General features: G+C 48.1%; 2 protein-coding genes across 2 annotated transcripts in view; both read right to left on the minus strand.

Annotated features, from left to right (window-relative positions):
* Window positions 1–4,519, minus strand: part of PVR (PVR cell adhesion molecule) — a 27,286-nt gene extending 22,767 nt beyond the window's left edge. The window contains exon 1 of the mRNA XM_055247135.2: window positions 4,356–4,519. Coding sequence (XP_055103110.2) covers window positions 4,356–4,519 — 164 coding nt within the window. The remainder of the gene's footprint in view (window positions 1–4,355) is intronic.
* On the minus strand, window positions 4,281–27,561 carry IGSF23 (immunoglobulin superfamily member 23). Its single transcript, XM_055247386.2, has 5 exons — window positions 27,354–27,561; window positions 14,105–14,370; window positions 10,421–10,574; window positions 5,564–5,628; window positions 4,281–4,605 (listed from the first exon to the last, which is right to left on the minus strand). The coding sequence occupies exons 1-4, from the start codon at window positions 27,476–27,478 to the stop codon at window positions 5,595–5,597; spliced, it is 579 nt and encodes a 192-aa protein (XP_055103361.1). The 5' UTR covers window positions 27,479–27,561; the 3' UTR covers window positions 4,281–4,605; window positions 5,564–5,594.
* Between the last annotated feature and the right edge of the window lie 213 nt (window positions 27,562–27,774).

Consider the following 27,774-nt stretch of genomic DNA (forward strand, 5'->3'; position numbering starts at 1 on the left):
ATTTCCTTATTCTTCCCTCTCCCATTAAAAAATAAAATGGTAGCATTATTCTGTCTCTTTCTGTTTTTCACTTAGCAACATATCTTGGTGATTTTCCCATAGGCAGATATATTGAGCTACCTCATTCATTCATTCACAAATGTGTGCTATTCCATTGCATGAATGCCCCATCATTTTTGAAACTGTCTTCAGGGGATGGGCTTTTTGGGTGTTTCCAGCCCTTTCGTACTTGCAAACTGTGCTTCCCTGGGTCATCATGTCCATGGCATTTCCCATGTATGTGACAGTATCTGTCATATTTATTCCCAGAAGCCGATTTGCTGGGCCAAAGGCTATGCACATTTGTGGTCTAGAGGATGTTGCCAAATTGCTGTCCAGCATCCATGCCAGCAAAGTAAGGGCGTGGAGTGGCTTCTACCCAGAAATGCTCACGGCAGTCAGGGAAGGTTTAAAAATTTCAGATATGCCCCCATCCCCCGTATCTCTACAAAAAATTAAAAAATTAGCCAGGTGTGGCGGCACATGCCCATAGTCCCAGCTACTTGGGAGGCTGAGGCTGGAGGAGCCCTCAAGCCCAGGAGTTTGAGGCTGCAGTGAGCCATGATTGCACCACGGCACTCCAGCCTGGGTGACAGAGTTGAGACTCTGTCCACCCTAAAAAAGAAAATGTCAGATGCGAAGCTTTGTCCAGAAGGGTGTGATGTAGGAGGCGTGGGAGCAGGAGGAGAAAGAGAGAAAGACATGCAGAGGAAGAAGAGGAGATTGGGAACGAGGGCTCCGGAGACTCCCTTGGTTCAAATTCTGCTTCCACTAATTGGTAGCTGGGAATCCTAAGCAACTGGTATCGCTTCTCTTGCCTCTTTTTTCTCATCCATAAAATAGGAGGTCATAAAAACATGCGGTGTTAGTTAAATAAGTTATTTAGAAATAAGTTATTTGTGGCTGGGCATGGTGGCTCATGCCTGTAATCCCAGCACTTTGGGAGGCTGAGGTGGGTTGATCATTTTGAAGGGGGCCTGCCCCTCCACACCTCTGAGTATTTCTCACAAGGTGGAGATGAGAGACTGAGAAAAGAAATAAGACACAGAGACAAAGTATAGAGGAAGAAAAGTGGGCCCAGGGGATTGGCGCTCAGCAAATGAGGACCTGCACTGGCACTGGTCTCTGAGTTCCCTCAGTATTTATTGATCACTATCCCTACTATCTCGGTGAGGGGAATGTGGCAGGACTATAGAGTAATGGTGGGGAGGGGGTCAGCAGGAAAACATGTGAGCAAAGGACTCTGTGTCATAGATAAATTAAAAGAAAGGTGCTGTGCCTGGATGTGCACGTAGGCCAGATTTATGTGTGACTTTACACAATCATCTCAGTGCAGTAAAGAGCAGTATTGCTGCCAGCATGTCTCACCTCCAGCTGTAAAGCAGTTTTCTCCTATCTCAGTAAATAGAATGTACGATTGGGTTTTACACCGAGATATTCCATTCCCAGGGACGAGCAAGAGACAGATGCCCTCCTCTTATCTCAATTGCAAAGAGGACTTCCTCTTTCACTACTTCTCATCAGCACAGACCCTTTACAGGTGTCAGGCTGGAGGATGGTCAGGTCTTTCCCTTCCCACGAGGCCATCTCTCAGGCTGTCTCAGTGGGTGGAAACCTTGGACAATGCCCAGGCTTTCTTGGGCAGAGGTCCCTGCGGCCTTCCACAGTGCATTGTGTCCCTGGTTACTCGAGACTGGAGAGTGGCAATGACTTTTACCAAGCATACTGCCTGCAAACACATTTTTACCAAAGCACATCCTGCCCAGCCCTAAATCCATTAAACCTTGAGTCAATACAGCACACGCTTCTGCGAGCCCAGGGTTGGGGCTAGGGTTACAGATTAACAGCATCTCAAGGCAGAAGAATTTTTCTTAGTACAGATCAAAATGGAGTTTCTCATGTCTTCCTTTTCTACACAGACACAGTAGCAGCCTGATCTCTCTTTCCCCCACACTTTTGAGGTCAGGAGTTCAAGACCAGCCTGGCCAACATGGTGAAACCCCATCTGTACTAAAAACACAAAAATTAGCTGGGTGGTAATGGTGTACACCTGTAATCCCAGCCACTTGGGAGGCTGAATCACTTGAGGTGGTGGTTGCGGTGAGCCAAGGTCGTGCTACTGCACTCCAGTCTGGGCAACAGAGTGAGACCCTGTCTCAAAAAAAAAAAAAAAAAAAGGAAAGAAATTATATGGTTTAAAAAGTTATTTATTTAGCTGCTCAACAAATGGCAGCAATTATTATTGATGTCTCCTGGGGCTTATGATTCTTCATCTGAAAAATGGGCATAGCATGGCACAGTGGCTCAAACCTGAAATCTCAGCACTTTGGCAGGCTGAGGTGGGAGGACTGTTTGAGAATAACGCATTAAAGCTCTTTGGTGCAATGCCTGACAATTATCACTATGGAGACCTGGCTGCTCTTTAAACAATTTTTAAATTTTTTTTATTTTTGGCAGAGTCTTGCTCTGTTGCCCAGGCTGAAGTGCAGTGGCACAATCTTGGTTCACTGCAACCTCTGCCTCCTGGATTCAAGTGATTCTCATGCTTCAGCCTCCCAAGTAGCTGGGATTACAGGCACGCACCACCACGCCTGGCTAATTTTTTTTGCATTTTTAGCAGACAAGTTTTCGCCATGTTGGCCAGGCTGGTCTTGAACTCCTGAGGTCAGTCAATCCACCTGCCTTGGCCTCCCAAAGTGCGAGGATTACAGCTGTGAGCCACTGTGCCTGGCCAAAAAAATTTTAATTTTTAAATTTTATTTTTCCTAAACACCAACTCCAATCAGAAGACCTGGCTGCCCTTTTTTTTTTTTTTTTTTGAGACGGAGTCTCGCTCTGTCGCCCAGGCTGCAGTGCAGTGGTACGATCTTGGCTCACTGCAAGCTCCACCTCCTGGGTTCACGCCATTCTCCTGACTTAGCCTCCCGAGTAGCTGGGACTACAGGCGCCTGCCACCACGCCAGCTAATTTTTTGTATTTTTAGTAGAGACAGGGTTTCGCTGTGTTACCCAGGATGGTCTCGATCTCCTGACCTCATGATCTGCCTGCCTCACCTCCCAAAGTGCTGGGATCACAGGCATGAGCCACCATGCCCGGCCGTCTGGTTGCTCTTGTTATTAATGATCTTAATGTGTTCTCTAGTACAGCTGACCCCTCCCTCACTAGGAAGCCCTCCTGGATCCTCCAGTCTCCATTAAAACTTCCCCCTGGCCTCCCAGAGGGGAGTGATGACTCTGGGTCATCACTGGGAACAGGTCTGCCTCTCTCACTGTACTATAAGCCCTAGGAGGGCAGGCCCAGGGCTGCTGTGGTCACCTCTTGAGGCAGGAGAATAGGGAATTAGGGTAACCAAGGGTAAAGCCATAAGGAAAAGAACGCAGGTACATCTAGTTCTAGGCAAGATTAGGCAGCACAGAAGCCACATCCCCATTCCTGTGATAACAAGGGACAGGGTTTCACCATCTTGCCATGCTGGTCTTGAATTCCTGACCTCAGGTGATCTGCCTGCCTTGGCCTCCCAAAATGCTGGGATTACAGGCGTGAGTCACCGTGCCCGGCTAACATCTCTTACTTATTTTATGTTATTTTTGAGATAGTGTCACTCCCTCACCCAGGCTGGAGTGCAGTGGCCATGATCTCGGCTCACTGCAACCTCTGCCTCCTGGGTTCAAGTGATTCTCCTGCCTGAGCCTCCTGGGTAGCTTGGATTATAGGCACCTGCCCCCATGTCCCGCCAATTTTTGTATTTTTAGTAGAGATGGGGTTTCATTATGTTGGCCAGGCTGGTCTTGAACTCCTGACCTCAGGTGAGCCACCCGCCTCGGCCTCCCAAAGTGGTGGGCTTACAGGTGTGAGCCACTGCGCCTGGCCTGCTATGACACATTAATCATGTAAGGTAAATAGTCAGTGGCTGGCACATGGAGAGCCCTCAACAGACAAGACTTGGACTCAGTTCTGCTACTATTATTGCTAAGCAGAATGGCATGTTAGGTGGTTCTGTGTTGGTCACAGAAGCACCGAATGTTCCTCAAATGTGAGATATATCCCCCAGAGGAGTTTCAGCCATACTTGTGTGCCCTGTGCCTGCCATCTGTCAGGATCCTCCTATGGAGAGGTATTAAACTTGAACAGCACAAAGCTCTTATTTGCAAACATGCCTCTCCCACTCTCAGGAAGAGAGGCTTCATGAGAAACCACTCAGAAGTGGTGGTGTTTTTAGTTATTTTTTGGTTCTTTTTGAAGAAGAGAAAAAAAAAGCAGCATGTGTAGAAGACATATTTTGGAGTCTGGCCAATTTCCAAGGTAAAACCTCCCACCTGTTTTCTGAGCACTCAGCTCCCACAGACAGGGATGAGCCTCTGATGCTTTGCTTGCACAACGTGTCACAGCGATGGGACCAAGGATGGCACCGAGTCAACCCATCAGATGTTTCCTTCAGGTGTTTCAGAAACAGGGCAAAGGGAGTCTGGTTACGTTGCATTGTTCCCTTGAACAGAGATATTCCAGACTTGGAAGCTATGGGATGGGGTCTTTTCCCACGTGGATAGAGACGTACAAAGTGCCCATCTGCAGAGAGAGACAGAGAACTGTGAATTCCATGTGCAGGAGGAAAGGAATTGTAAGGGCTTGGGGTAGTGGTGAAGTGTGTGGGTGGGGGAGGCTGGCAGAGAGAGCTGTGTGTAGTTCCACATTTCTTCGTAGATTGTGAAAATGGCCACAGATTTTTCCCTTCCTAGCAAGAAGTGGAGTCAACTTCCCCATTCCCTGAATTTGGCCAGTCATGTAACTTTGGCCAATGAAGTCCTTTCTGTGGCAGAAGTGATGGCATGTCCATTTTGAGCTTGAGACTTAAAGGGCCTTGCAGTTTCTGCTGTTACTCTTGGAATCCTGCCTCTGCCATGTGAACAAGCTTGGGTCACCCTGCTAGAGGATGAGAGACAACATGAAGGAGAGGCCAGTTGTCCCAGCTATGAGGCTATCCTAGTCCAGACAGCCCCTGGGCAATCTGCCAACTGACCCCAGATGCAGGAGCGAGCCTGGCAGAGACCAGAAGAACTACCCAGCTGAGCCCAGCCCAAATGGATGACCCATGAAATTGCAAGCTAAATAAATGGCTGTTATTTCAAGCCAGTGAATTTTGGGGAGGTAGTTTGTTACAAAGCAAATGCTGACTGTCACACCTATGGATTGCTGAAAAATTTCATAGGTCCTTATATTAAACTGTTCATTTTATTTTTTCCTGAGCTACTTCAGTGCGTTTCTTTTGCATGGAGCCCAAGAGGTTTATGAAATATAGACTGCTTGTTTAGGTGGCTTCCAGGAATTTGATGAGCTGGGCAGATGGGGTGCTGGCAGTTGGCAAAAGGAGAGAAAAGCAGCTCCTGGAGCTCTCCACAGGAGGGGAACATCTCACAGACAAATGACCAGGGAACCAGGAGGGAGGAAATCACATATGGAGTCTCTGCCCAGAAACTTCATTCTGTTCCAAAACCTAGGATTTCCTTCACACCCTTCCCGGTATTACCTCTTCAGCTGACAGGAGAGTTGCCCACATTTCAGCTGCATATTCCTATTCTCTGCCTGTCAGTCCTGCAGTGGAGAGAGAGAGAGACAAAGAGAGAGAAAGAGAGAGAATGAGAGAGAATAAGAATCGACTGAATTATTATCCGCTCCCCACATTAATACCTAGTCCTAACCCTCCAATGTGACTATATTTGGAGATAGATTCTTCAGACACAATAAGGTTAAATGAGATCATAAGAGTGGGGTCCTGATCCAATAAGACTGGTATCCTTACAAGAAGAGGAAGAGGCACCAGGGATGAGCATAGAGAAAAGGTCATGTGAGGACACAGCAAGAAAGTGGCCTTCTGCAAGCCATGGAGAGGGGCGCTATGGGACATCAAACTGGCTGCCACCATGATCTGGGACTTCCAGCCTCCAGAACTGTGAGAAAATAAATTTTTGTTGTTTAAGCCCCTGTCTGTAGCATTTTGTCACAGCAGCTGGAGCAAACTAATACAATCATCATCATCACATGGCTGAGGTTTATTGAAGGCTCATGACATTCCAGGCACTGTTCATAGCTCATGACTCCCATCATTTTACTTAATCCTCACTCCTGTCTTTGGAGGAAAGTATAATCACATCCCTGGGTTTTTTTTTTCTTTTTTCTTTTTTTTGGAGACAGTCTGACTCTGTTGCCCAGGCTGGAGTGCAGTGGCGCTATTTCAGCTCACTGCAACCTCCACCTCCCAGGTTCAAGAGATTCTGTTGGGAACATGCCCCCCAAAATCTGGCCATAAACTGGCCCCAAAACTGGCCATAAACAGTGGCCTAACCCTCCAGATCTTTCTTTTCCGGAGGACACTGGGCGAAAAGTAGTTGCCTCAGTGACTGTTTGAGCAGCACCTCGAGCGACCGCTGTCAGTTCTATTCAGGCAGGAATCCAGCAAGCTAGAAGAGAAGGTGATTTAGAGGCTTGGCAGTTCCCTATCAGAATACACCCCCCAGATCAACAGGGAAATATTATAGCTACATTTGAGCCTTTTCCTTGTAAATTACTCAAAGAATTTAAACAAGCTATTCATACTAAAAGAGAATGTAGAAATAATCAGCAAGTCAGGCTGCCAGATAGGGGAAAAAAGAAAATTGCTGAGTCTGAAATATTCCAAAATGTAAAAAAGAAAAACATTGGGCTAATCAGTGTCATTCTAAGTTTGATAAAGAAGGGAACCCGATTTCGGGAAATGCTATGAGGGGCCCATCCCGGGCCCTGTTCCAAACTGGGGCATTTCCAGCTCAGGCCATTCCCTCACCCCTGTACAATGTCTGTCCCCCGCCACAGCTGGTAGTGCCGCAGTAGATTTATGCTGCACAAAAGCTCTGAGCCTTCTGCCTGGGGGACCCCCGCAAAAGGTCCCAACAGGAGTCTGTGGACCCTTGCTAGCAGGGACAATAGGATTACTTTTAGGAAGGTCTAGTTTAAATTTAAAAGGGGTACAAATACATACAGAAGTCATTGATTCAGATTACAATGGGGAAATTCAAATTGTTGTATCTCCTTCTGCTCCCTGGAAAGCAGAGCTAGGAGAGCGCGTAGCACAGCTCCTGATTGTGCTGTATGTGGGAATGGGAAAAAGTGAAATTAAATGAACAGGAGGATTTGGAAGCACAAATAAACAAGGGAAAGCAGCTTACTGGGTAAATCAAATTACTGATAAACATCCTACCTGTGAAATAACTATTCAGGGAAAGAAATTTAAAGGTTTGGCAGATACAGGAGCGGGCATTTCAATCATTTCTCTACGGCACTGGCCGTCCGCGTGGCCAATTTAACCTGCTCAGTTTAACACAGTTGGAGTTGGTAAAGCCCCTGAAGTATATCAAAGTAGCTATATTTTGCATTTTGAAGGGCCCGATGGACAGCTTGGGACTATTCAACCAATTATAACTTCTGTATCTATAAATCTATGGGGGAAAGATTTATTACAACAATGGGGAGCACAAGTTCTAATTCCAGAACAATTACATATCCCTCAAAATCAACATATGATGCATGAAATGGGGCATGTCCCCAGCATGGGACTAGAAAAAAATTTGCAAGTTTTGAAAGAACCGCTTCAAGCAGAAAGACAAAGTTCCAGCCAAAGCTTAGAATATCATTTTTGATGGCAGCCATTGTTAAGCTTCCAGAACCGATACCTTTAAAATGGTTAACAGATAAGCCAATTTGGATAGAACAATGGCCACTAAGTAAAGAAAAACTGGAGGCTTTAGAGGACTTAAAATTGGCCTTTAATAGTCATAGATTTAAAAGACTTTCTGTACTATCCCTTTAGCTGAGCAAGACTGTGAATGGTTTGCATTTACAACCTGTAGCCTGCTAAGCGTTTTCATTGTTTTACAGATGGGTCTAATAATGGTAAAGTTTCTTATTCTGGCTTGAAAAGTAAAGTTTTCCAGACGCCCTATACTTCAGCTCAGAAAGTGGAGCTTGTAGGTGTAATTGAGGTATTGAGTGCTTTTGATATGCCTATTAATGTGATTTCTGATTCTTCATACGTGGTTCATTCCACACAGTTAATTGAAAATGCTCAGTTATGATTTCATACAGATGAACAACTGATGATAAAAACAAAACAGGGAGAGAAAGAGGGATTATGGGACAGCCCATACACAATTGAATCTAGCATTATTAACTTTAAATTTTTTGAGCCTGCCCAAAAGCCAGATGTTATCAGCAGCTGAACAGCATCTACAGAAACCAGCTGCAAAGACAGAAGCAGAACAATTGGTTTGGTGGAGAGATCCGATAACAAAAAGTTGGGAAATAGGTAAAATAATAACTTGGGGTAGAGGTTATGCTTGTGTTTCTCCAGGCCAAAATGAACAGCCGATTTGGATACCATCAAGACACCTGAAACCTTATCATGAGCCAGATGCCGAGGAAGAGACTCCGGGAGGATCCTGGCGACTCCCTGGTTGCAGCCATGTCGAGGCTGATGCTGAGGAGGACCCCAGCTGTCATGAGCAACACCCGTCGAACACAGCCACCCACCTGGGGACAGATCAAGAAGTTGTCACAGCTGGCAGAAGAAAACCTGAGGAAAGTGGCACAACCAGTCACAATAAGTAATGGTAGCTATGAGAGCGGTGATCACAATTGCTGTGAGTATTACTTAAAGAAGGGCTGACACAAAGAACAATGATACTTATAAGGCATATGTATCAATCTTGGCTGACAGTAATGCCTGGATGTAATCACTCTATGACACAGTTACACGTGCTTTCTGATCTCAGTATTTACCATAATAAATCTGCTCCTATAATTGAGGCATACTGCCCTCAAAAACCTATTTGTAAACAAAATTGAACCTGACCAGAAAAAATGAACATACTTGTTTAGGAAGATTGCACTGCAGAACAGGCAGAGGTGCTGCACAATGATTCTTATGGAATCATTGTTAATTGGTCTCCTAAAGGGATGTTTAGCTTAAATTGCACCTTGCAGTCTGTGTGCCACAGCCACACTATGTTCAGCTGGTCTGAACAAAATGGTCAGATGGTAAAAACGGCAAGATGTACGGCAAGAATTCCTATTATCTGAAACCATGGCGGTATAGTGGCACCTCAACCTCAAATGATATGGCCCACTGTAGGAGCTTAACATAAGGATTTGTGGAAACTATTAATAGCTCTTAATAAGATCAAAATTTGGGAAAGAATAAAAAAGCATCTAGAAGGACACTCTACAAACTTGTCTTTGGATATTGCAAAATTAAAAGAACAAATATTTAAAGCATCCAAGGCACACCTGACCTTACTGCCAGGAACTGGCGTGCTTGAAGGAGCTGCAGACAGATTAGCAGATAGTAACGGATTAAAATGGATAAAAACACTTGGAAGCTCTGTGATTTCAATGATGATTATGCCTTTAATCTGTGTTGTCTTTGTACAGTCTGCAGATGCAGATCCTGACTCCTGCGAGAAGTAGCTCACCGTGACAAAACTGCCTTTGCTTTTATTGCTTTGCAAATCAAAGAAGGGGGACATGTTAGGAACAGGCCACTCCCAAAACCTGGCCATAAACTGGCCCCCAAACTGGCCATAAACAGTATCTCTGCAGCACAGTGACATGTTCATGATGGCCATGATGCCCACCCTGGAAGCTTGTGGGTTTACCGGAATGAGGGCAAGGAACACCTGGCCCACCCAGGGTGGAAAACCACTTAAAAACGTTCTTAAACCACTAACAACAGTATGAGCGATCTGTGCAGTATGAGCAGGACATGCTCCTGCTGCAGATAAATAGCCACACCCATGCCTTTATTTCGGCCCATCCCTTTGTTTCCGATAAGGGATACTTTTAGTTAATCTAAAATCTGTAGAAACAATGCTAATGACTGGCTTGCTGTTAATAAATACGTGGGTAAATCTCTCTTTGAGGCTGTCAGCTCTGAAGGCTGTGAGACCCCTGATTTCCCACTTCACACCTCTATATTTCTGTGTCTTTAATTCCTCTAGCGCCGCTGGGTTAGAGTTTCCCAGCTCCGTAACTTACTAGCAGTGAGGCTGTGGGCAAGCCACTCCCCTTCTCTGTGCCTCAGTTTGCCTATCTGCAAAATGCAGATGATAATAATAGCATCTGACTCTCTGGGTTGTTGTGAGTGAATTTTTCTTTTGCTAGTGCCCTCTTCTATCTCTTTGTTGCTGTGATCCCATTTTGGAAACCAATGAGTCAGATGGGCCCCTCAGGAGTCCCTATCACCCTCCTTGATGAGGGTGTTGGTTTCATCTCTGTTTCCTTGTTGAGCCAGCTCTGTGCCCCATGGGGGCTGAGTGGATGTTGCCCAGTGGACGGAGGTGAGGGATGGAGGTACCTTAGGCTCTGGATGATGGTGAAACACATGCCTCCAATCAGTGTCCCGGCTCCCAGGATCCCAGCTGCAAGGAGCCCGATGGCAGAGCCTCCTGACAGGGACAGAGTGGGGTCCAGCTCCATGGGCTCTGCTTCTGTGGGCTGCACGATGGGTTCTGGGGACCAAGGAGGGGTGAGATTGGAGGAGCCGTCTGCCCGCCCTCCCTGTGCACCCCTCCCTGTGCCATTCCCCCTCCCAACTGTCTTTTCAATCCAACCTTCTCTTCCATCCTCCAGGTCTCCGGCCCCCTCTCCTCCCTGCTCTCCTGCCCTAATCCAGTGCCCATCCACCTTCCTACCACATGGAAGCCAGGAGGATCTTTCTAAAGCTCACACCTGACCCTGTTCCTCCCCTGCTCAGAACCCTGCTGTGGCTCCCCAACACCCTGGGGCAGAAGTCAGTTTCTCACCTTAGCCTTTGAGGCCCTGCCACCTGGCCAGCCTCATCCCTCTCACTGCCCTGCCTTTATAGCCATGCAACCCTGGACTCCACTCAATTTTCCAAGCTCATCCCTTTCTTTCTCTCTTGCCTCCAGGCCTGTCCATGCTGCACTCTCTCTCTGGAATGCCATCTCTCTCTCGGCTTGCATAATTCCCCCCCACTTTTTTTTTTTTTTTTAGACAGAGTCTCCCTCTGTCACCAGGCTGGAGTGCAGTGGCACAATCTTAGCTCACTACCTCCACCTCCTGGGTTCCAGTAATTCTTGTGTCTCAGCCCCTCTGGTAGCTGGGATTACAGGTACGTGCCACCATTCCCAGCTAATTTTTGTATTTTTAGTAGAGACGGGGTTTCACCATGTTGGCCAGCCTGGTCTCAAACTCCTAGCCTCAAGTGATCCACCCACCTCAACCTCCCAAAGTGCTGAGATTACACGAATGAGCCACTCTACCTGGCCAGCTTGCATAATTCTTATGTGTTGTAGTACCACCTCAGGTGTCCCTTCTTCCAGGGAGCCCTCCTTAACTCCTAGGCTGAGTCCCATAGCTCTCTGGGCTCCCCCATCCCAGCCCTGCCCACTCTGATGATCACCATCTGTGGACACTGGGCTGTGAGTCTTGTGAAGGGAGGGCTGCAGCTGTCTTGGTCGCCAGGGTGTTCCCAGCTATATGGGCTGGCCACACAGCAAGTGCTCATAAACATTTCCTGGGCAGTTGATGAATGAGCAAAGGGGGTCTTGGAAGTATTGTCCTTCTCAATAAATATCAGGGTCAGTAGGTGCTATAAGATTTACATTTTTTCCCCCAGTGCATCAGCCCTGAAGCTCCCACTGGACCCTGGCCAGGGAGATGAGGTGGTTCTCTGGGACCCAGCCAAGCTGAGATTCCCATCACCCATTCCATTCCACGTCCCAGCTCTGAACCTTGACTCATGCATTCTTTGCTACCCCAAATACTCTCCCCCTCTTCTATCCTGGCCAGTTCCTCTGCATACCTCTAGTTCACACCAAGCCATGGTAGTCCATTTTCATACTGCTATGAAGAAATACCCGAGACTGGGTACTTTATTTAAAAAAAGGAGGTTTAATGGACTCCCAGTTCCACGTGGCTGGGGAGGCCTCACAAGCATGGCAGAAGGTGAAGGAGGAGCAAAAGCATGTCTTACATGGCGGCAGGCAAGAGAATGTGTGCAGGGGAACTGCCTTTTGTAAAACCATCAGAACTTGTGAGACTTATTGACTATCATGAGAACAGCATGGGGAAAACTTGACCCCATGATTCAGTTACCTCATACCAGGTCCCCCTCATGACACATGGGGATTATGAGAGCTACAATTCAGGATGAGATTTGGGTGGGGACACAGCCAAACCATATCACCATGTGTCCCTCCATGAATAACACACTAAAAATAATATTCACCATAACAGCTGCTATTCAAGGCACCTGCTGCCTGACAGTTGTTCTGCCAAACTCAGTCACCCCTTGTTTTCGTTCCTTATAACAACCCTGTAGAGGTATATAGGATTACCCCCATTATACACATGAGGAAACTGGGGCTTAGAGAGGGGAAGTCACTTGCATTAAGTTACCGAGCCAGGAAGGCACAGGAACAGGGACTGAACTGAGTTTTGACCAGGTCCCAAATCACTTCTCTGATCTCAACAACTTGCTGTCATTTTGATTGCCACCTAGGGCTCCATATACCGACTGTATATGGTAATAGCTACAATTAATAATGACAATGCTAATTGCAACAGTGATATTGGATCATGGTTATTGGGCACTCATTAGTGTTCGATAGTGCTAGACATTATTGTTTTAAGCTATTCACCTGCTTATCTCATTGAATGCTCACAACTACACACTGGGGTAGGCACTATTATCTTCCCAGTGTTATAAATGAGGAAACTGAGGCACAGAGAAGTCAAGGCACTGGCTCAGAGTCACACAACCAGGGATTCAAATTCCAAAGCCATTGCTTTGAACCACTCCTTAGATGATGACAATGGTGATTTTTTTTTTTGAGACAGTTATCCTCTGTCACTCAGGCTGGTGTGCAGTGGTGCGATTACAGCTCACTGCAGCCTTAAACTCCTGGGCTCAAGTGATCCTCCCATTGCAGCTGGGACGACAGGTGGCACCACCATGCCTGATTAATTTTTTTAACTTTTTTTTTTTTGGTAGAGACAAGGTCTCACTATGTTGTCCAGGTTGGTCTCTAACTCCTGGGCTCAAGTGATCCTCCTGCCTCAGCCTCCCAAAGTGCTGGAGTTACGGGTGTGAGCCACTGCACCTGGCCCACTCCTTAGATTTTGATCTGTATTTTTTGCAGGTATGTGCTGAGACTTAGGGAGGCAAAGAGGCTTCCCATGTTCATGTAGCCAGCAAATGGTTGGAGCCAAGGACCCAGGTAGCCTGGTCCAGATCCTAAGCTGGGCTTTCATCATAGTTAACCTCTTTGAGCCTCAGCCTGTCATCTGAAAATGGCCTAATTGGCTGGGCAAGGTGGCTCATGTCTGTAATCGCAGCAGTTTGGGAGGCCAAGGTGGGTGGATCACTCGAGCCCAGGAGTTTGAGACTAGCCTGGACAACACAGTGAAACCCCGTCTCTCCTAAAAATACAAAAATAGGCTAGATGTGGTGGTGCATGCCTGTAATCCCAGCTACTCAGGAGGCTGAGGCATGAGAATCACTTGAACCTGGGAGGCAGAGGTTGCAGTGAGTTGAGATCACACCACTGTACTCCAGCCTGGGTGACTGAGCACGACTCTGTCAAAAAAAAAAAAAAAAAAGAAGAAGAAGAAGGAGAAGAAGAAAAAGAAAAAGAAGGAGGAGGAGGAAAGAATAAGGAAGAAAGAAGAAGGAAGAAGAAGAAGGAAGAAGGAGGAGGAGGAAAAGAAGGAGAAGAAAGAAGAAGGAAGAAGAAGAAGGAAGAAGGAGGAGGAGGAAAAGAAGGAGAAGAAAGAAGAAAGAAAAAGAAGAAGAAAGAAGAAAAAAAAGAGGAAAGAAGAAAGAAGAAGAAGAAAGTGGCCTAATAATCCACAGTTTGCCAGGTGGATGGAACATTGGAATGACATTTTGCCTATAAAAGGTCTCGAAGGCGACTGCTTATAGTAGGTGCCTCAATGGAATCAGAGAGGCTGCCTTTCCAGAGGCTGGAGAGGGTGCAGGGCTCTTGGGTGGGGTGGGGTGGGATGGGGGACTCACTTGGCAGTGAGATGGTCACAGTCTTGGAGACCAGCTGTTTCTTGCTGTTCGTGGCTATGCACATGTAGGTGCCCAGCTGCTCCCAGGACAACCGTTGGATGAACAGCTTCTCTCCCATCCCACAGGGCACCCCATTGAAGGTCCAGCTCAGCATGGGCTCAGGGTCCATTGTCACTACCCACTGCAGGATCACAGAATTGTTGAGCTCACTCTGGATGACTTCCCGGATAGCAGCTGGGAATGTCTTCAGTGGCATTAGTTGGAGGCTGTCTGTGCAAACAGAGAACAAGGCCACAAGAGTGGAGATCACTCAGAAAAGCTGGGCATTTCTTCTGCCCACCATAGAGACGTCCATTCTTTCATGTGTTCATTCATTCATTAATTCACCCATGAATGTGTTTGAAGAGCCTGGTCTGTGCCCAGTGCCCCCAGTCCAACCCCTTGCCCTTCCCACTTCCAACGGCCAGCACCTGCATCCCGTTGCCTAAGGACTTTCACTGGTGGCCAAAGCCTACTCTGCCCATGGAGGAAGCAGGCTGGAAGTGCTGGGGAATAAGCACATCAGGGAGCAGCCCTCCACAATGCCAGGACAGGTTGGTGTATAAATTCCCCAGCTCCCTCACTGCTATGTGGGATAACTCTGCAGTGTCATTCCACACCAGGGCCTGAGTTCCCCAATGGGACTGTGCTGCAGTGGCCCCTAGTAACCAGCTTGGGAACACAGCTTTTATTATTTCCTGCCTTCTCTGCCTAACTTCCCCACTCTCCAGTTCCTTGCACCTCCCAAACAGACTATCTGTCCTTGAATCCTCGCCTTTGGATCTGGGTGAACCAAATCTAGGACTCTAAGGCTCTAGGACTCGGGGGCTCAGCACTGATTAAACAGACGCAGTCGCTGCCCTCATTAAACTTACAGTTGAGTGAGGAGAGGGTCAACAAACTGATAAATATATATAGTGGTGGTAAGTGCTGTGAGGAAAACTGCACAGGGCTGTGGGGTTGGACTGGGGGTGGGGTAAGCCCGTTTCAGGTAAGGTGGGTCAAGGAGGACCTCTTTGAGGAGGTTATGTTTGAGCAGAATCCTGAAGAAGCAAAGGAAGAAGCCATGTGGATTCCTAAGAAAAAGAATGTTCCAGGCAGAGGGAACAGCAAGCAAAAGGCCCTAAGGTGGGTGTGAGCCAAGGTGGGCATAGAGAGGAGGGAAAGGGAGAGAGGGCTGGGAGAAGAAGTCAGAGGGATAATGGGAGCAGATCATGCTGGGGTTTCCTGGGCCAGGGTGAGGACTCTGATTTTGACTCTGAGTGCAGTAGGACCCATGGGAGGACTGCCCAGAAGAGGGACGTGAGCTGGCTTAGGTTTGAACAGGCTCACTCTGGCTATCATGTGAGAACTTGACTTTAAGTTTGCAGGAGTGGAAACAGCCCAGTGAGGAGGTGACCCATGAGGTCCCCACTTCTTGTCTGCGTTTTTCAGGTGAAAGGCTCTGAGGTTTGGGGCTCATTAGGGCCAGGCTTTGTGGTCAAGTAGGGACACATCTGGGATTTGAACTCCCAGACTGTGCTGGGAACTTCCAGTTAGAGCTGATTTCTGATTTCAACGCAATGTTATAAGTGAAAAGAACTTTAGCACAACCAGAGAGCTCATGGAAGGCTTCCTGGAGGAGGTGTCTGAGTTAAGCCTTGAAGGAGGAGAAAGAGCCCACTAGGTGTACAAACAAGAGGCAATATAACAGCCACCTGGATTGGGCTCTTTTTTTTTTTTTTCCTTGAAACGGAATTTTGCTTTTTCATCCAGGCTGGAGCTTGGCTCACTGCAACCTCTACCCCCCGGGTTCAAGCAATTCTCCTGCCTCTGCCTCTCTATAGCTGGATTATAGGCACCCGCCACCACATCCGGCTAATTTTAGTATTTTTAGTGGAGATGGGGTTTCACCATGTTGGCCAGGCTGGTCTCGAACTCCTGACCTCAGGTGATCCACCCGCCTTGGCCTCCCAAAGTGCTGGGATGACAGGCATGAGCCACCACACCCGGCCATGGATTGGGCTCTATGAGCCAAGCACACGTGTTAATCCGTGGCTTGTTATACTGCATGCGAGACCCATGCCCAGGTGTCTAAATCATTTAGTAGACTGTGATCAACATTTAAAACATGAAAAGAAATATTATAGAAAACATCAGAGAGCATTACTCATAGTAATAACTGTTATTACACTTGCCTTTTGGTTAGTTGTGGGATATACTGGGCATGATGTGAAAAGCATTTCTTATGAAAGCCACTGGATTTATTCATTTAATCCTCACAACAATCCTAGGAAGTAATTATTATTATTCCTTTTTTTTTTTTTGAGACAGGGTCTTGTTCTGTCACTCACGCTGGAGTGCAGTGGTGCAATCATAGCTTACTGCAACCTCCACCTCCCGGGCTCAAAGGCTCCTCCAGAATAGTTGGGATTACAGGCTTGTGCCACTACATCCAGCTATTTTTTGTAGAGATGGGGACTCACCATGTTGCCCAGGCTGGTCTTGAACTCCTGGGCTCAAGCGATCCACCCACGTTGTCCTCCCAAAGTGCTGGGGTTAAAGGTGTAAGCCACTGTGCCTGCCCTTATTCCCATTTTGATGAGAAAAGGAAGGCTCAAAGAAGTCAAGTCCTTTGAAACAAACAGGACTATTTTTTTTTTTTTTTTTGAGACAGGGTCTTGCTGTGTCCCCCAGGCTGGAGTGCAGTGGCAAGGTTACAGCTCACTGCAGCCTCAGCCTCCCGGGCTCAAGGGATCCTTCCATCTCAGCCTCCTGAGTAGCTGGGACTATGGGTGCACATCACCAGGCTTGGCTAATTTTTAAATTCTTTGTTGAGACGGGGTCTCATCATGTTGCCCAGGCTGGTCTCGAACTTCTGAGCTCAAGCAATCCTCTCACCTCGGCCTCCCAAACTGCTGGGATTACAGGTGTGAGCCATAGCACCTGGCCAGGGCTAACATTTACTTGCTCTTTGTCAGGCATTGTTGTAGGCATTTAGCACAGATTAACTCACTTACTCCTCACAGTCACCCTATGAGGTAGGTTCCGCTATGACCTCATTGCACAGATGGGGAAACTGAAGTGCAAAACAGAAAGTTACTTTTTTGCAGGGACTCAGGGGCATAACAGATGGCGGAGGGATTTGATCCAGGGAGTTCTGGCCGCAGAGCCTGCACCACCGAGCGTGAGTTCCTGCAGCCTCTCTCTCTAGAAAGGGCCCTTCGGACTGAGAATGGCATAGGCAAGGGTGTGGAGCCAGGCCTTTAGAAGAATTAGCCTTCAGGCCGGGCACGGTGGCTCATGCCTGTAATCCCGGCACTTTGAGGGGCCAAGGCAGGTTGATCACCTGAGGTCAGCAATTCGAGACCAGCCTGGCCAACATGGTGAAACCCTGTCTCTGCTAAAAATACAAAAATTATCTGGGCGTGGTGGCGGGCACCTGTGATCCCAGCTACTCAGGAGGCTGAGGCAGGAGACTCGCTTGAACTCCTGTGGTGGAGGTTGTAGTGAGCCGAGATCGCACCACTTCACTCCAGCCTGGGCGACAGAGTGAGGCTCCATCTCACAAAAAAAAAAAAAAAATTAGTCATCAAATCACAGAAATACAGATGGATGAACCTCAGCGGTCCATAAATTCTCTGGGAGGGTAGTAAAAACCCGTCTGTACAGAAGCGGGGTTCTAATCGCGATCCCCACCTTTGCCTTGTACCATGGAGACGTTGCTGGGCTGGAGAGTCCGCACAGAAGGAGAGGGGCTCCAGGATCAATGAGTCATCATATGACCTTTGCTCAGCCCTTTGCTTGTCACATGACCACAGGCCATTGATGTCACGTCTCTGAGCCTGAGTTTCCCCACCTGTGCAATGGGTTGCTGCTCAGAGCTGCTGCTTCTTGGGCTGCTGGGAAATCATTCAGTGTCTGGCATGTCAAGAATGCTCAGTGAACTGGCTCCCTTCACAATTTTTTTTCTTTGAGTTGGAGTCTCGCTCTGTTGCCCAGGCTGGAATGCAGTGCCGCAATCTTGGCTCACTGCAACCTCTGCCTCCTGGGTCCAAGCAATTCTCCTGCCTCGGCCTCTCGAGTAGCTGGAAATACAGGTGTGTGCCACCATGCCTGGCTTAATTTTTTGTGTTTTTATCAGAGATGGGTTTCACCACATTGGCCAGGCTGGTCTCAAAGTCCTGGCGTCAAGTGATCCGCCTGCCTCAGCCTCCCAAAGTGCTGGGATTACATGCGTGAGCCACTGCACCCAGCCTCCCTTCAGGCTTGCTTCCCCGTGTTTACTCTGGCTGGCCTCTCTGCAGGAACACTTTTCCCTACTTTTCACTGGGCAAATTCCTGCCCATCGTACAGGTCCCCGCTCAGGCTTCAGGAAGCTCTACTGGCCCTCCAGGGCTGTCAGACACCTTCTTTGGTTCCCACATCTCCCTGGCTGCAATCTCAGCATCAACCAGGACAGAGAAGTCACAAAAGAGGTATTTGATGCGCACGTAAAAAGTCAGCTCTGGGAAAGTCCTGTTGCATAGAAATCTGAAGGTCACTCCTAAAGCCTATTGTCAGCCCTCTTCACCCAAAACTCCACCTGCCTCCCTCTGTGACACTGAAATGCCAGTGGCCTCATCTGTCCCATGGCCTGTACACTGCTCTACTCTCATTGTGTCAAACTCATCAGCATCTCTCTTACCCTTCCAGTGCTTGTCCACGTTGTTCCTGCTGCCTGGAACAACTTTCCATATATTTATCGGCTAAATTCTATTTTGCTTCAGATATAATTTTAAATGTTACTCCTGCAGATAAACTTTCTGACCCTACACTTGGAATTGTTCATTTAGTGTCTGTCTCCCGTGATAGATTGAGAATTCCATGGTGGGAGAGATCAACTCTGTATTGTTCACTGCTGAATTCCCCCTCTTCCAGGAAGTCCTCCCAGACTCCTCAAAGGGGCCAGGTGCTCTCTGGGCTCCCACAGTCCTGTGGGTTTCACCCAGCCCAGCTCTGCCAACTCTGGGTCATCATTATCTGGGGATGGGTCTGTCTCCCTCCCTGGACTGTGAGTGCAAGGATGGGAGGAAGAGGCCAGGGCTGTCTCAGTCCCTGTTGTGTCTCCAGCATTGCCCAGTACAGGGTAGGTCCTGATGGCTTGTTGAATAAATGGATAGCAAAATGTTCCCGCTCCCCAAAGCCTTCCCCCAAAGCCCCAGCCCTCCTAGCCCATATCACTGTTCCTAGGGAATGAACCCCTTTTCTACACACCCATTCATGTGCCTACTGTAGAGCTGGGAGCCCACATGGAGTGGGCTGACTAGCACTTTGGGAGGCCGAGGCGGGTGGGTCACGAGGTCAGGAGCTAGAGACCAGCCTGACCAATATGGTGAAACCCCATATTTATTAAAAATACAAAAATTAGATCATCCCTGGATGATCTAGAGGCCAAATACATTGGGTTGGAAGGAATACTTGGCTAAACCCTTTGGGATTCTGAGGGATGGGGGTAGGGGTGAGCCCCAAAGGCATTCTCCACTAGCAACCTGTGGCAGAAAGTGCTGGATGTCTGCCAACATCTCTTTTCTCCTTCGTTTAGTCACAAAACCCCACATTTTAGCTAGGCAGATGGCTGCCTGGAATAAGGGCTACATTTTTAGCTCCCGTTGCAACTAAGTATGACCAAGTGACTAGATTCCAGCCAACGGGGTGTGAGCAGCCACCATGCTGGGCCTTAAAAGGAAGGCATTTTCACCTCCTTTCCCCCCTCTCTGGTATGTTGGCTGGAATGCAGACGTTACGGGAGTCACCTTGGATCCCATGGATGGGACAACACCCTGTCAATAATGGAAAACTCGAAGGACCCCACATCTTGGCACCATGGAGCCACTGTATCATCCTTAAACTGCTTATGCCAGACTGTTATGGGAAAGAGAAATAAACTCCCATCTTGCTTCAGAGACTGGAATTTTTTTTTTTGAGACAGAGTCTCACTCTGTCGCCCAGTTTGGAGTGCAGTGGCATGGTCTTGGCTCACTGCAACCTCCGACTCCCAGGTTCAAGCGATTCTACTTCCTCAGTCTCCTGAGTAGCTAGGATTACAGGCGCCTGCCACTATGCCCAGCTACTTTTTGTATTTTTAATAAATACGGGGTTTCACCATGTTGGTCAGGTTGGTCTCGAACTCCTGACCTCGTGATCCGCCCGCCTTTGCCTCCCAAAGTGCTGGGATTACAGGCATGAGCCACCGTGCCTGGCCAACCCTGGAACTTTTTGAGTCTTTGTTAGAGCATCAGAATCTGAACCCTAACTAAGTTGATCTGTGTTATGAACTGAATTGAGTCCCCCACCAAACATATATGTTGAAACCCTAACCCCCAGTACCTCAGAATGTGACTGTATTTGGAGATAAGGTCTTTAATGAGGTGATTAAGTTAAAATGAAGTTGTTAGGGTGGGTCCTAATCCAACCTGACTGGTGCGCTTATAAGAAGAGGAAGTTTGGACACACAGAGAGACACCAGGGATGTGCACACACAGAAGAAAGACCACACAAGGACAGAATGAGAAGGCATCCTTGTGCAAGTCAAAAAAGAGAGGCCTCAGAGGAGATGAAACCTGCCAGCAGCTTCATCTTGCAAACCCTCCTTCAGAACTGTGAGGGAATAAGTTTCTGTTGATTAAGCCTAGAGTATTTTGCTCGAGCTGACTAAGCCAGTCTCTGGACTATCTTCTAAAAGGAGGATGGGTCTGGTTACCCTCAGGGCTTTGTTTTCCTAATTCAGATATGAAAGTTTGAGTCCAGGTGATAAAAATATAGATGAGGTTGAAGGCTGCTACCAGAGACCTTCTCTACCTTTCCCAAGTGATGATGAATGCGGATCTCATGCATGTCTGTTGCAAGTCTTGGCTGTTATAATTTGGATATTTATCCCTGCCAAAATCTCATGTTGAAATGCGATCCCCATTGTGGGTGGTGGGGCCTGGGTAAAGGTGTTTGGGCCATAGGGGCGGATCCCTCATGGCTTGGTGCTGTCCTCATGGTAGTGAGTTCTCATGAGATCTGATTGTTGTAAAATGTGGCACTTCCTCTCTGACTCTCTCTTTCTCTTGCTCCTGTTCTCATGGGAGACACCTGCTCCTCCTTTGCCTTCGCTATGATTAAAAGCTCCCTGAGGGCTCCCTAGAAGCTGAGCAGATGCTGGCACCACGCTTCCGCCTGTGGAACCATGAGCCAATCAAACGTCTTCTTCTTCTTTTTTTTTTAAAAATAAATAACCCAGTCCCAGGTATGTCTTTATAGCAATGCAAGAACAATCTAACATAATGACAAAAAATAGCCACAACACATTGCAACTCCTCTCCTTAAGAGGTGGGGCCTATTTCCCGCCTGTTGAAGCTGGGCTGGCCATGTGACTTGCTTTGACCAATAGAAGGTGGTGGAAGTGATGGTGGTCAGTTTTGGGCCTGGGCCTGAAGGAGTTTTGCAGCTTTACCTCTTGTTCCTCTTCCATTGCTGAGTGAACAAGCCCAGGATAGCCTGCTGGAGGTTGGGAGGCTATGTGGCCCACTCACCCCCATCACTCCAGACACCAGCTGGTCCATGGCCAGGCACATGAAGGAGGTCATTTTGGACCAGCCAACACCCAGACACCCCAACAGCTGACCACAAGAACTGTCCAGCTAGATAAATGATTGATGTTTTAAGTTTTGGGGTGGTTTATTGGGGAGCAATGGATAACCAGCACAGAAAGTGTCCTGGTGGGCTTTTCTGGGTCAGTGGGTCTGCTTTCTGAGAAGTCAGCCCCTTCCACTGTGGGGCCCCACTCACTGTTGACATGGATCTGCTCTGTCACACTCCTGCGTCCCCTGCTGGTTTCCAGCACGACGGTATAGCTGCCCGAGTCCTGAGCCGTCACGTTTCTAATGACCAGGCTGCCTTGGGTTCCCAGCATCTCTCAGCCAGTGTGAGCAGGTCCTGGGAGGCCCTCCGGGGAGAATATCATGGCTGCTGGTGAAGGGCGACAGGCTAGTCAGAGACGACACCGGTGGCAGCCAAGAGATCTTTATTGGAGAGGTAGAGGTCAGGTCACGCGGGGGAGAGAGAGAAGAGAAGAGAAGAGAGAGAGCTGCTGGTGTGCTGGGTTTTATATCCCTTGGGCCTACGTGGGGCGGGCCCAAGGGAAGGCGGGAGATGCTTCTTTCTGATTGGCCCTCGTTTGGCGGGTTCAGACAGTGCCCGGTCAAGGAGGGGAGAAGAACCCGGAACCGGCGCCATTAAGGTACCCCTGTTACCTAACAGCTGGCTGGGCGTCATACCCTCGGAACCAAGAGGTGGTGAGAATGCCTTCAAGGCTTCCGGGGACAGGAAGGTGGACGCTGGCTCCTTCGGTCAAGGTGTTCAGCTGTGCCGAGAAGGGCAGCTCCGAGAAGGCAGAGCAGATGCAGGATGTGAGCAGGGTGACTTGGAGGAGCAGGGAAGGAGGAGGAGATAAGGGGAGCAAGTGAGACCAAAGGCGAAATGCTGTCGCTGCAAGTGATTGTTCCCAAGCCACTGAGAGTGAGTGTGGAGCATCAAGAGTTGATGATGACAGTGGCAGTAATGATAAAAGTAGAGTAAAATAACAGAGAACATTCACTAGCACCCACCACAAGCCTGACTGTTCTAAGTGCTGAATGTGTATAAAATCATTGATTCCCCTCCTTGAGCCCATGAGGCACACACTTATATTATACTGGATGTTGTAAAAATTGGTTTTCTACCCTTCTTTGCTCCACTCTGCTGCCTGAAAGGCTGACTTCTCTGAGCTGTGTTGTTGGGGTCCCCTTACCTTTTGCTGCTGGTTGGTTTCTGTCAGTGGGCATGCTGGCGGAAGAGGAGAGGGCAGCAGGGGAGTAAGCTTGAAGGGATTAGTCCTACAGTTGGCTGGGTCCTTCTGTTCCAGCCTACAGCTCCTGCTGAGCGTCCCTCTCCATATACTACTAATGTCTTCTGGTTCTGGGATCCGCTTTGCTCCATTTACTCCTACCCAACCCCTCACCCAACATTTTCTCACCACCTTATTTTGAAATAATAATGGGTTATAAATCAATGTGAATGGTACATTTTTAAAGGGTGACATAATGTTTGTTCTGGACACTAAGTTATAATCTTGCGTCTATTTTTTCTTTTTAAAATTAACAAATACAAATTGTATATATTTATGGTGTACAATGTGATGTTTTAAAATACATATACATTAGGCCGGGCGCGGTGGCTCACGCTTGTAATCCCAGCACTTTGGGAGGCCGAGGCGGGCGGATCACGAGGTCAGGAGATCGAGACCACGGTGAAACCCCGTCTCTACTAAAAATACAAAAAAATTAGCCGGGCATGGGGGCGGGCGCCTGTAGTCCCAGCTACTCGGAGAGGCTGAGGCAGGAGAATAGCGTGAACCCGGGAGGCGGAGCTTGCAGTGAGCCGAGATTGCGCCACTGCACTCCAGCCTGGGCGACAGAGCGAGACTCTGTCTCAAAAAATAATAATAATAATAATAAATAAAATAAAATACATATACATTGTAGAATGGCTAAATTGAGTAATTAACATATGCATTACCTCATGTACTTATTTTTTTGTGGCGAGAACACATAAAATCTACTTTCTTAGCCAATAATTTACTCATTTAAAGTGTACCATTCAAGAGCTTTTAGTATACTCACACAATTGTGCAACCATCACCACAATCAATTTCAGAACATTTTCATCACCCCAAAAAGACACCTTGCATCTTTTGGGCACCACACCCTAATCCTTTCACTCCAGATAGGACTTTTTTTTTTTTTTTTAAACATAAGAGTAGGCCGGTGTGTTGGCTCCCACCTGTAATCCTGCAGTTTGCGGCGGTGGAGGGGGGCGGGGCAAGGCTGGAGGATTACTTGAGTCAGAAGTTGAAGACTAGCCTGGGCAACAGAGTGAGGCCCTGTCTCTACAAAAATAAAAAATTCGCTGGGCACGGTGGCATGCGCCTGTAGTCCCAGCTACTTAGGAGGCTGAGGTGGGAAGATCCCTCAAGTCCAGGAGTTTGAGGTTTCAGTGAGCTATGATCCTGCCACTGCACTGCAGCCTGGGTGACAGAGCAAGACCTTTCTCCCTCTCTCTCTCTTTTTTTCTCTCTCCCTCCCTCTCTCTACATATATGGTATTACTCATATATACTCATATATATATCCATTTTTATAGCATAAAACTTAGACACCTAGAAATAAACACTATGTTTTGGAAACTTTTACTATTTTTTTCAAGCTTTATGCTTGTTATTATTTCTATTTCTTTCTTTCTTTCTTTCTTTTTTTTTTTTTTTTTGAGATGGAGTCTCGCTCTGTCGCCAGGCTGGAGTGCAGTGGCGTAATCTCGGCTCACTGCAAGCTCCACCTCCCGGGTTCAAGTGATTCTCCTGCCTCAGCCTCCCGAGTAGCTGGGACTACAGGCACGCGCCACCACGCCCGGCTAATTTTTTTGTATTTTAGTAGAGACAGGGTTTCACCATGTCGGCCAGGATGGTCTTAATCTCCTGACCTCCTGATCCGCCTGCCTGGGCCTCCCAAAGTGCTGGGATTACAGGCGTGAGCCACTGTGCCTGGCTGTTTCTATTTCTTTTAAACAAAAAGTAGAATTATGTTCAGCAATTCTTACAAGGCATCACAAAAAACAACCTCTGCTCCTTATTATAGAATAATTTGGAAAGTAAAGTAAAAAGCAGTAAAACAAATCCTTAAGCCTAATACTCAGATAACCACTTTGGGGAGTATATTTTCTTTGAAGATTTTTCATAATTTTTAAAATTAATTTTTAATTACTCAGGAGCTTCTCCTCAGGAAAAAAAAAGTAGACCCATATAAAGCCAAATATCCCTTTGACCTCCACCCCTACGCTTGTCCTGGTCACACTCTCCAGGTACCTGCTTTTATCAAGAGAACATTTTGTATTTACAGAGTTGAAGTTTGTTGCACCGTGGCTTTGTTTTCCTTTGGACAATGTTTTGTAAGCTGCCCCACCTCGCTTTGCAAACATGTTGTAAACAACTTTCTAAAAACTGGTTGCTATTTTATCCAGTGGCACAGCCAATTCCCAAAGTACCCCACCCTCCCCGCCCCTAGGAAGATCCAGCAACACACAGCATGCCTTGTTTCCGTCATAAAACTGCAGCAGCATAGGAGAAACTTTCCAACCTCCTTTTCCTTCCTTCCTCCCCTCTGCCCTCCGCCCTGAGAGGGGCCTCAGAGAACAGCTCTGACGAAATAGGGAAGAGGCCCACCCCGTCCCTTTCCTCCTTCCAGTGTGACACCTGCCTGAGCTGGGGACGGAGCAAAGCTTTGAACTAGGTGGACTTTGGGGTTTTAAAATTACACGGAACGGAACTTTTTTTTTTTTTTTTTTTTTTAAGATGGAGTTTCGCTCTTGTTGCCCAGGCTGGAGTGCAATGGCGCCATCTCGGCTCACCGCAACCTCCGCCTCCCGGGTTTAAGCAATTCTCCTGCCTCAGCCTCCCGAGTAGCTGGGATTACAGGCATGCGCCACCACCCTAGCTAATTTTGTGTTTTTAGTAGAGATGGGGTTTCTCCATGTTGGTCAGGCTGGTCTTGAATTCATGATCTCAGATGATCCGCCCGCCTTGGCCTCCCAAAGTGCTGGGATTACAGGCGTGAGCCACTGCACCCGGCTCAGAACTGAAAAATTTTTTTTTTTTTTGAGACGGAGTGTTGCTCTGTCGCCCAGGCTGGAGTGCAGTGGCACGATCTCGGCTCACTGCAAGCTCCGCCTCCCGGGTTCACGCCATGCTCCTGCCTCAGCCTCCCGAATAGCTGGGACTACAGGCGCCCGCCATCACGCCCGGCTAATTTTTTTGTATTTTTAGTAGAGACGGGATTTCACCGTGTTAGCCAGGATGGTCTCGATCTCCTGACCTCGTGATCCGCCCGCCTTGGCCTCCCAAAGTGCTGGGATTACAGGTGTGAGTCACCGCGCCGGGCTCAGAACTGAACTTTTAAGACCTGGATAAGGAAGCAATTCATTCACTATCTGAGAGGCAGATGTGTGTGGTCTCTGGAAAGTGTGGTCTGGGAAACCAGCCCATCTGGCTTCAAATCTTCAGTCTGCCACTTCCAAGTGTGCGACCTGGAGAGGGCACATGATCGCTCTTAACCTCAGTTTCCCCTTCTGTGAAATAGGGATTGTACAGCTTTGATCTCAAAGAGTTGTGATAAGAGGTAAATGTCACTACAGGAAAGCACTTAGAATGAGCTGACAGGCTGGGTGCAGTGGCTCATGCCTGTAATCCCAGCACTTGGGGAGGCCGAGGCAGGAGGATCGCTTGAGCCCAGGAGTTCGAGACTAGCCTGGGCAACATAGTAAGACCTCCTCTCTACTAACTATAAAAAATTAGCTGGGTTTGGTGGCGCAAACCTGTGGTCCCAGCTACACAGGACGCTGAAGCAGGAGAACGGCTTCAGCCCAGCAGGTTGAAGCTGCGATGAGTCATTATTGGGCCACTGCACTCTAGCCTGGACAACAGCAAGACCTTGTCTCAAAACGAAACCAAACAAAAAAACAAAAACCTCAAACAGGCTGGTATATAGATCTATTCAGTTACAGTGACCTTCTATTACGGCTGTTATTATTTTATGATTGTTATTATTTATATTTATTATTACTAGGTTGTGGATTGCTGGGGTGAGACAGGGCATTCTGGTGGAAGGGGGCTGGGCTGGGGTCCCAAATTCTGATCCTGCCCCTTGCCAGCCCTGCGATCTTGGGTAGGTGACCTGGTCCCCTCTTTGTGCCTCACTTCCCTTCTTCCTAAAAGAAGCCAATAGGGTCATCTCTTGTGGCGGAGTGGCCTTCAAGAGTTCTCATAAGTTGGGTGCCTGAGCTGCACAGGCCTCAAACTGACAGGGTGGAAGCTCTGAGTGGGGGCGACTCGGACTTGTAAGGAGACTCTCTCTTCCTTGTCCCTGGCCCGTGGTGAAGCCGCTGTCTCCAACGCACCTGTTAAAAGCAGCTTCCTCCAGGCAGGGGTGTGGCCGGAGCTGACGTCCAGAGGACTCCTCATCTCGTATTCTGTCCAGGGCCTGTGCAGAGAAGGTCTCCTCATCACACATGGGGTCTTTATAGACCTCTATAGTCGTGTCTGCAGCCCCGGCCCCGCCCTGCAGGACCCCACTCACGATGACCATGCCCTACCCTGGCCACTTCCCCACATGACTTACACCAAGTTGGCTGGGAAGTCACCTCCAGCCGCATCCTTCTCTAGCATCAGGTCAGTGGTGGTGGTGGGTGGGGACCAGGCTGGGACAGGGTTCCTGGGAAGGGGGCTCTGAGGTTTTGCTCCCATTCTCTCACCCTACAATCCCCACCGGGAGATGGAGGGAGAAGCAGAATCGCCCGCTCCTATCACTCACATCGAACGCAAGGAATGGCCAAAGGTCAACCTGGTAGGAGGTGACGGGGCTTTCTGTTGGCCTCCTGGCTTCTCTCCTGGACTCTGAACCACAGCTTTTCTCCTCTGTAAAATGGAGGCGTTAATAATAGTGCCTGCCCCGGAGTCAGACGGGGCCGTGGACACAAGGTGCTTGGAGTAGTGCCTGGTCACGTAGTAGGCGCTCAATGAATGGCAGTCACTGTGAAGTC

This window comes from Symphalangus syndactylus, chromosome 17, assembly GCF_028878055.3.
Source record: "Symphalangus syndactylus isolate Jambi chromosome 17, NHGRI_mSymSyn1-v2.1_pri, whole genome shotgun sequence".
NCBI lineage: Eukaryota > Metazoa > Chordata > Mammalia > Primates > Hylobatidae > Symphalangus > Symphalangus syndactylus.

What these genes read in the sequence shown, in the direction of transcription:
- IGSF23 (XM_055247386.2), bottom strand. Translation starts at nt 27,478, where the DNA reads ATGGGAGCAAAACCTCAGAGCCCCCTTCCCAGGAACCCTGTCCCAGCC. An exon ending in TGTGACCATCTCACTGCCAA is followed by an intron (nt 10,575 to 14,104) that starts GTGAGTCCCCCA and finishes CTTGGTCCCCAG; the next exon opens with AACCCATCGTGCAGCCCACA. An exon ending in ACCATCATCCAGAGCCTAAG is followed by an intron (nt 5,629 to 10,420) that starts GTACCTCCATCC and finishes TCTCCACTGCAG; the next exon opens with GACTGACAGGCAGAGAATAG.